This window comes from Tachypleus tridentatus, chromosome 5 (genome assembly GCF_004210375.1).
Source record: "Tachypleus tridentatus isolate NWPU-2018 chromosome 5, ASM421037v1, whole genome shotgun sequence".
Classification (NCBI taxonomy): Eukaryota; Metazoa; Arthropoda; class Merostomata; order Xiphosura; family Limulidae; genus Tachypleus; species Tachypleus tridentatus.
Window position 1 is genome coordinate 45,487,243 of NC_134829.1, and position 9,707 is coordinate 45,496,949.

Genomic DNA, 9,707 nt, shown 5'->3' on the forward strand with positions numbered 1-9,707 from the left:
AAAATAGAGGCCCCCCGCTAGTACAGCGGTATGTCTCCGGATTTACAACGCTTAAATCAGGGGTTCGATTCCCCTCGGTGGGCTGAGCAGATGGCCCTTTGTGGCTTCGTTATAAGAAAAACACACAAACACACAAAAATAGAGACTTGTGTAGGTTGAATGGTGGCAGAACGAGGAGCTGTTGTTTGTTCTGTCACTTTGAAGTTAAAACTTGTAAAAAGTCATCGTTATATATAATTTAACCATGAAAACTCACCATTCCTCACACTGACGTTCAGAAACCACATATGGATTTTTTTACTTATAGTACAATATACCTATTATAAAGAAAATGTTTTATGTGTATGTACATGTATAGAAATATGTACCAGTTTCATTAGCACAGAAAAACGATCATACCTTTTCACATATTCACATAAATAACTTTCTATTAGACATTTCCTTATGTTACATTGATAACCGAGCTTTCAAAATAACAGTAACATAGCTAGTCTTGGGTAATGTTTGTTTGTAGTTTCACAAAACTGTACAGTGGACTATCTGTGCCTACCACGAGCGCAGAAATCCAGTTTTAGTGTTATTAGTCAGCAGACTTTGGAGCTGTGTCACTTGAGGGCGCTTTGGTAATGAAGATTTATTGTTTGATATTAAAGTCTTTGAAACAGAAGACACTGCAAATGAACAAGAAAATTGTGATTGATTTGTTTCTTTGTTTTAGTGTCCATACTAACGTTATGAGAATTATCTCAAATGAAGAACATTATGTAGTAATAATACTTACAAATATGCAGTTTAAAAGTTCAAAACTATTTAATAAAACTTCCGAATGGTGATTTGACTGCTATAGTAGTCTATAGTGTAACCTTGTAAACGCTAATATACATACACAATAATATTACATATGTACTTAAGCTTATGATAAACGTAAATAATTAACTCAAGGAAGTCAACTATTCGTTACTTTTATACTTCCGGTTGTACTTTCGGTTACTCTCGTCCACACTTCCTGTAACTACCGTTATCATATTAGCAGTATGGCAGATAAAAAAAGACTATGGGGTTTGATGGTGAATTAAAACAGAAAAGGTGTCTAGTGTTATGTGTTACATATCTAGTAATAAGACTTTTGTCTATTTAAATTGAAAGTGATCGTTTAACTTGACTATTATACAAATCTTAGAAATTCAGATTATTTTGTAATGTATATATAATATGATTATTGTTGACTTATCTAAAAGTTTAAATGTACACTACGTAAACAATGAAATAAACCTCGAATACTTATAACATTTTCGAATAAAAGTTTTGTTCAGACACTAAAATAATGTCAGCTATTGTTGAAAATAACGAGCTACTTAACAACTGAGATAGAGTTACTTGTTGTAATTACACAAACATTTATTAGCCCATTACAGGTTTCTAGTAGAAATAACATTCAGACTAAGGTTTATCTGTTGTACATTTTTGCCAAGAAGGCCTCTCACTCAGTGTTGTTCCACATCATTGCCAACGAGACTTTCACTCAGTATTGTTGTACATCGTTGCCAACGAGACTTCTCACTCAGTATTGTTGTACATCGTTGCCAACGAGACTTCTCACTCAGTATTGTTCCACATCGTTGCCAACGAGACTTCTAACTCAGTATTGTTGTGCATCGTTGCCAACGAGACTTCTCACTCAGTATTGTTCCACATCGTTGCCAACGAGACTTCTCACTCAGTATTGTTCCACATCGAAGTAGTTATATCTCAGTAGAGAGTAGAACTACAAAACAATATTATATCAATACAGTCTGAAAGATCAACTGCATCCAGTAAAAAAAAAAAAAGTCTGAACACGTCCAGATATTAAAATTGATGAAAACAAAGTGTTTTATGGCGTTGTGTAGGACGAAACCCGACGAAATGGACATTCTAGAAAATGAAATATAGCGAACTTCAAGCAAGTTCTCAAAACTTTCTTAAACAGAGTCACGAATTATATTTGAGAATAAAAAACGACGTGTATCCTAATTTGGACACTAAGATAAACAAGTTTCACTTCTGATGTTAAAATGAAGGACTGCCCGATTATATTTTCAGGATTTCTAAATCGTGAGTTACGAAAAAACATATTTTTGAAAAATTAAAAACCTGTAGAAGAAACAAAAACAAAACCGGAAGTTGCTTTCAATTCGAATAGTGTTCGATATTTTAAGCTTATGAAACACAATCGGTGGATTGGTAGATTTTTATGATATAACACAACAAGAAAAAGTAATAGTTTGTGATAAATAAGGTATGAAATACTTTATAGTAAGTCTGAATGTGATTCAGTATCACACGGACTACCTGTGCACGTGAGTGTTTTATGATATAACACAATAAGAGGAGTTATAGTTTGTGATAAATAAGACATGAAATACTTAATTGTAAGTTTCAATGTGATGCAGTATCACACGGACTATCTGTGCACGTGAGTGTTTTATCAATTTAACAAAACTAAGTTTCGTCAGGTGTATTAATTTATAAATTGAAATACTCGTGGCCAACAGAAGTTTTTTCAAGCTTTTATAAGTCGAACTACTTTCTCATTCGACGTTCATCATTGGGCTGTTATATCTTTACAGGTTGTGTTGAAGAAAAACCGAGGTTTAAGTACCTTTGTTTACACTGAAATATTCTATTGCAAGAACTTGTAAGTGAGGGCAAAAAAAGTAAATACAATAATTTGTCAAGTGCACCTTTTCCGCCATATTCAGTGCCGACGAGGCCCTTCTCGCGATATCATGTTCACCAGAGTGGTTATGATACGAAAGACATAACAGTGGTCTAGGTGCTACTTATATTCATGAAGAACTGTTGTGATAGGAACTAGACTTTTAGTTAATTATTTTTAAGATGAACCGGAAAAGCCAGGTCTTTAAGGCACTCGACTTGTAATCCGAGGGTCGGAGGTTCGAATCCCGTCGCACCAAACTTGCTCGCCGTTTCAGCCGTGGGGACGTTATAATATGTCGGTCAATCTCACTATTCGTTGGTAAAAGAGTAGCCCAAGAGTTGGCGGTAGATGGTGATAACTAGCTGCCTTCTCTCTAGACTTACACTGCTAAATTAGGGAAGGCTAGCGCAGATAGCCTTCGTGTAACTTTGCGTGAAATTAAAAAAACAAACAAACAAAGTGTAATGCTTGAAAATGTTTATTTTAAATCATAACTTGTATTGGCACAAGACATTTATATTGCTGAACAAATGTATAGATGACCTAAAATGTGGTTCTAAAGCACACGAGGAAAAAAATTTCCATGTTTTAAAGACCAAAAAACGAAAAAAAAACAACGTTCATTTTGTATTTACTTATACATCTGAAAAAACAAAACAAATCCATAACTGTATTTAACCAGTATCAAAGACGTTTGAGAAAAATAAATCACGAAAATTAGAAACAAACTGATTTTCCAGAAATCACATTTTTTTCCATAAAGTTTGATTAATAATATTGAAGAAAACATTTTAACATAAACACAATAAGGGAAAGAAAGAACTTTCGAACTCTCTTTGATAGAAAATAGAATATTCCAACCACTAAATCAAGATATTCTCCAGCTGAAATAAAAACTAGGCCTAATTTAGGTTTATTTTATTTTACACTGTCAGTTATTAATTAATTGAATCCACATTCTTAATTATTTTTTAAAAAAAAACTCACACTGATACTTTTGTGAGCAACAGTCGAGTATTCTATGATTTATATATTACTGCATAATATTATATATATATGAATATGATCCAGATGAAAACAAAAAAATAGTTCCTTTCAGAAATATCTCATTTAATTTAAAACCAAAAATAATAATAAACACTGAAAACACTTTGCCAGCATTTATTATTTCTTGTTTCAAGACTAAAGAATATATAGATTTGTTTTTAAAACGTGTTAAACCAAACCTCATTTTGTTTTGGTGAGAAGATGAAAAAATACTGTTCCAGATAAAAAAAAACAGTTTTAAGCATCCCAAATAATTTTAAAAAGTTAATAGATTTGGGATATACTATTAAGCTTGAGGAGATTATGAAAATGATATTAACCACATTCCATCTTATGAAAATATTAAATTTATAATTTATGGAAAAAAATACACATTCTAATCCATGAAATGTTTTAGAATATGTTTCTCAATTATTTTGAGGTTTACGTTTTCAATATGACATTTGGAATTTAAATTGCAACTATATTTGAACTAAAGTAGTATGTTAGAGATAAGCCCCCCAGTGGTTCAGCGGTATGTCTGCGGATTTCCAACTCTAAAAAGCGGGATTCGATACCCGTGCTGGGTAGAGCACAAATAGCCAATGTGTAGTTTTGCGCTTAATTCAAAACAACAAGCTAGAGGTAAAGGTTAAAAATTAATGTTAACTTTGACTCTTTCTAAACATAATCCAGGTTTATTTAAGAATAATTTTACCATTGCGATTTATTAAATAATCGTTTGACAAATTCTATAATTCGCTACTTAGAAAATGTTTAAAGACGTTTTTGACTTCATATGTACAACTCCTCAATCAATCTTAAATAATTTAACCAAAGTATTTATTTATCGTAAAGATACTTTATACTTTCTGAAGGCTATTAAAAACTAAATTAATTGGTAAATTTTAAGATAACTGACAAACAACCATCAATGATTACAAACAACAGTTTAAAAAAAATAAAGAATTTGTATTGCTCTTAAATTGTTCTTTAATATTCATAATGGTAAAAATATGAAGTCAGTTATTAAACATTATATGCAACGTTATATTAATTAATTCAAATGAAATATCAAGTAATTTGAGACAGAAATTAATCAAAAGTTTTGTGGTATCGAACCGAACTTTCGAGACTAAAAATAATAAGACGTGAATAATTTCTGTCCCATTGTATAGGAGTAATATGTACAAGTATATACAATGTTTCTGACTCACGTAGGAATCAGACTTTTATATCATTCATATAATAACCAAAGAGTTAACTGATATTTTCCTGAACAATTTATAATTATGCGAACTAAACTGTAAGGCTTATTTCTTAGTTTTTAATCAAAATTTCACACAAAGATCACATACATACACTCTCTGTGCCGAGAACATTTAAGGGTTTTCAGTAGTCAAGTTGCTAAGATGTGCACGCGAGAGTCTAACTTTCTGACGTAATTGGAAATAACGTTTGATTATTGAGGCAAAGAAATTGGCATCAAGAAATGTCCAGTGTCTTTTACGTTTTCAGTTCCGTTTCGGTGACTTCTTAAGTTTTCTTCTGTTCTTGTGCTTGTTGCCGTTGACGTTACAGCGATGACAAATTAATGACACGAACGCACACACATACACACACACACACATTTGGCACAGGATAATGCTTTTCTTTTCCTTCGTATTAGTTTTATTTCTAGCCTAAGCTTCAGTAGTTTGTAAAATAGACGTCACAGGAGCTCCAGGTCTCCTATATGACGTGGTTGTTCCCCCTGACACTAAACTGATCAACTTTTCCCGACGGTGTACCTTCAGGTGCTTGGCTAGGTGGTCGGACCTGGAGAAACGCTTCTCACATATCTGACAGCGATAGGGCTTGATGCCAGAGTGGGATCGTTTATGGCGGGCCAGCTCATCGGAGCGCGAGAAACGCCAGCCGCATCCAGGCCACTGGCAGGCGAAAGGTTTCTCACCCGTGTGTCGTCGCAAATGAGCCTTGAGATGAGAGCTTTTAGAGTAGACTTTGTTGCACCCTTGGTACGTGCAGTAAAAAATCTTTTCTTCGTCTTTGGCTGTAGACCCATTCACTGTCATTCTTTGGGGACCTCTCCGATTCCCTGCGGAGGTTTGGGGGAAGTTCAGTAGTGGAGAAGAACTAGTTATAGGGCATGTGGGGATTGTGACTGCCCCCATGGAATTGTTTCTGTTTAAAAGGCTACGATTAAACCCATTAAGGGCACCTTGTGGTTGAAGAACAGTTGTCATGTTAGTTTTGTTGTTATAAATAGGTCTCCTTTGTTGAATAGCTGGTTCAGGTTTAACGTCCTCTTCTCGTAACCCGGACATCAAGGTCTTCAGTCCTACGCCTAAGACGACTAGATCATTTTCACATGTCCCGAATTCTGGCATGGTATCGTTAGAAGAACAGATGTCGGAACCCGAAGTGGAATCGGCGCTGAAATTATAATTGGAGCCAGAACTTGTTTCGGCGAACATACACGAGGGATTAACGACTCTGGAGTTATTCGTCTGGGGCAAAGTAGGTCCAACCCAATTACGGTCCCACAGCCCCTGGTAAACACCACTATCGGTGAAATATGGCTGTCCAGACTGAGAAAATGATTCATTTTCGCGACCAAAATTGGGAAATTCTGGGACTTCAAGTGGTTCTACTGGACTTTCTAACGGTAGCTGAGATATGAGGTAATCAAGATAGGCGTCAGGTTCAATCTTATCCAATGACCAGTCGTCCCATGGTAGTTCTCCAACACTGATGTCACTTTCTTCATCAGAAGAATTTAATTTATGCAATGTGATAGTTTCTCTCTCCAAATTAGAAGACAACGAAAGCAGGTCTTCCATGTTTACACTCAAACACTCAGGATATTCAGAGGATAATACTCTTAATACAGACAAGACTTATGAATGTGCATTCCTTCGGACTGCTATAGAAAACTCAGAACAAGAAACCTGTGCAGGGTCTTGGAAGAAAATAGCATGTACGTTGTTGAAGGAAACAATGTTCGAAGATGTATTAATAATTCACAAGTAAAACGAACACATTTGCATTAGAATGACTGCAGCATTTTAATAACGTGGAGAGAAATCCATAAACCACACGACCTTTCTTTCTTATAAAGTTTCTTATCACTGTCTCTCTCTTGCTTTTGACCCTGTGAGAGTTATGAATGGCTTGAGATATCCGAAACGTGATCTGATTGGTTATTTATTATCCACCAATAGGAACAAGGTAAACCACTTGGACATGAACAACTGAGTGGCTATCGAGACAGGCGGGGAGTTGTGCGAGGGTGGAGGACATGCTAGTTTGTTTTTTTTTTTTTTAAACTCTGCCTCCGGTAATTTATAGACTAATTCTGACAGATAAATATTTTCCAACCACAAAATTCTCAATTTTTTATCACAGTTTAAGCACGTGGTCACAGTACATGGTACAGAGCATGGTCACAGTGCATGGTGTCTAAAAAAATAAATTTTCACTTCCGTTTAAATTTTTCTTTTTAAACGAGATCTATGTGTTTATTTCTATTTTTGAAGTTTATTTGTTTTGCATTTCGCGCAAAGCTACACCAGAGATAGCTAGCCTGGCCGTCCCTAATTTAGCAGTGTAGAACTTGAGAGAAGAAATCTGGCCATCAACACTCACCGCCAACTCTTAGACTACTCTTTTACCAAAGTGGTATTTATCTTACCAATATAATACCCCCACGGCTAAAAGGGCGAACATGTTTGGTGTAACGGGGATTCAAACCCGCTACTCTCAGTTTACGAGTCGAGCGCCCTACGTATTTTTTAGAAAAAAACGCCGAAATATAACCATTGTTATAAAACCCTTTGAAGATTGTTTTCTTTGTCTAAAGGTTTTTAGCGTGTAGAGGCCTCGATAAATCCCATATAAAAACAAAACATCTTACAAAGTTTTAAGAGCTTTGAATATGTGAGATATATTTTTTTCTAACTGCATCGAAATACCTGTAACAAGTTTGAAGTTTGCTTATTAATTCTGGTTGTTAAAATAAAAGCCAAAAAATATTAAACACATATGCTGAATAGTCGAGAGCCCACCAGTGGCACAGCGGAATGTCAGCTGACGTACAACGCTAGAAACCGAACAGAACACAGTTAGCTCATTTTATCTTCAAACAAACGAACAGTAACTGAACATCACGTCATTTTCGTTCTCAAAATTTCTTTCCAAACAAGAACAGAACCTGTTCAAGAAGTTGCTATTTCGTTGACTTCTACGCAATTAATAATTGAACATGACCACGACGTCTACTTGGTCAAAAAAAAATCCTTGTTGAACTAGAAGTAAACTTGTTACGCACTAATTACTTACTTCATAGTCACGAAAAGTTGGAGTATTTCCAAAGACGTCCAGTTTTTTTGGACGTCATAGGAAGCGTTAAATCAGTTTGCGGATATATTATGCCTTAACCACTGTGAACGTTACACGTTTTCTACATAAAAAGAGATATATCATTTATTTCTCTGGTTGCGCAAAACGTAGAGGAAAGAGTACTTAACTCTATAATTTATCTCATTACTGAGATCACCTGACGACACCTAGGAGCACTTTTAGGAACTATGGAGTTTATCAATTATTATTTCTGAATCATCATGAATATTTCGTTGATCCTAATTCGAGGAAAATATTTTAAAACATACAATTTATGGGCAGTTGAATATTTCATGACTGATGTAGAGTCATGTTTGAATGCAAAATTAAGCAGGCCTTTTCTTTGTTGGTTTTATTTGTGTTTGCTTCTTATGCAATTTTATATTTGTTTAGATGAGAGATATTTTCTTAGCCATGTTTTATACATGCAATTATTTTATTACATATGCATATTTATGATTAATTATTTTCGACTGTATACGTCTTTGGACACTATTCAAATAAACCTCTAATTACTAGATTATATATGGCCAGGTGGTTGAGGCACTCGAAATGTAATCTGAGGATCATGGGTTCGAATCCCCCTCACACTAAACATGCTTGCTCTTTCAGTCGTAGAGACGTTACAATGTGATGTTCAATCCCACTATTCGTTGGTAAAAGAGTAGCTCAAGTGTTGTGGGTGGGTGGTGATGACCAACTGGTTTCCTTCTGGTGTTACCCTGCTAAATTAGCTCTCGTGTAGCTTTGCGCAAATTTTAAAAAACAAACTATATTATATGTTTACATTTAATTGGATATAAGACCATTATTAACGATCAGATAAACTTTGAAAAAGTATTAGCTAGTTTGTTGAATTTCGCGCAAAGATACACGAGGGCCATCTGCGCTAGTCGTCTCTAATTTAGCAATGTAAGACTAGAGGGAAGGCAGTTAGTTATCACTACCCACCACCAACTCTTGGGCTATTATTTTACCAACGAATAGTGGGATTGACCGTACATTATAACGCCCCCACGGCTGAAAGGGCGAGCATGTTTGGTGTGAATTCGAACTCGTCGACCCTCAGATTACGAATCTAACGTCTTAACCAACCTGGTCATGTCGGGCTCTTGAAAAAGTAATATGTGAGAATGACCATTACACACGATTAAGTAATAGGATACACACCAGGGATATTTTCTTAGAATTAGGAAATAAGATTCTATAATATTGATATTTATTAATTGGTTTGCTTTATCACAGTACCTTCGGCACTGAAATGAAAAGTTTTATAATTAACATTAACTGCCTATTATATGATCACAACGATTCATCTGTAAGAACAAAATAATAGTTGCCCAAATATCTTTGCTTGTTTGTTTGATCCACTAGAAGTTTCTTGTGGAGCATGTTTTTAATTACCTATAAATTGATACGGAGCTCAGTTGCGACTGGGAACGTTCGATTCAGTTTCGAAAAAGGTATTTTACGATTGTGGCTAGCCAAAACCTATAGCTAAAAGATTGTCTGCGTGTGTTGTGGATGGTGGTTTACTTGTCTGATTAATTTATAGTACAAATTACAGATATAGATCACA

At 35.0% G+C, this 9,707-nt stretch overlaps 1 protein-coding gene across 1 annotated transcript; it reads right to left on the reverse strand.

The window, feature by feature from the left end:
• Positions 1 to 3,163: 3,163 nt before the first annotated feature.
• LOC143251072 (uncharacterized) lies at positions 3,164 to 6,864 on the reverse strand. Its single transcript, XM_076502425.1, has one exon. It carries the CDS (start codon positions 6,568 to 6,570, stop codon positions 5,410 to 5,412), a length of 1,161 nt encoding a protein of 386 aa, XP_076358540.1. The 5' UTR covers positions 6,571 to 6,864; the 3' UTR covers positions 3,164 to 5,409.
• Between the last annotated feature and the right edge of the window lie 2,843 nt (positions 6,865 to 9,707).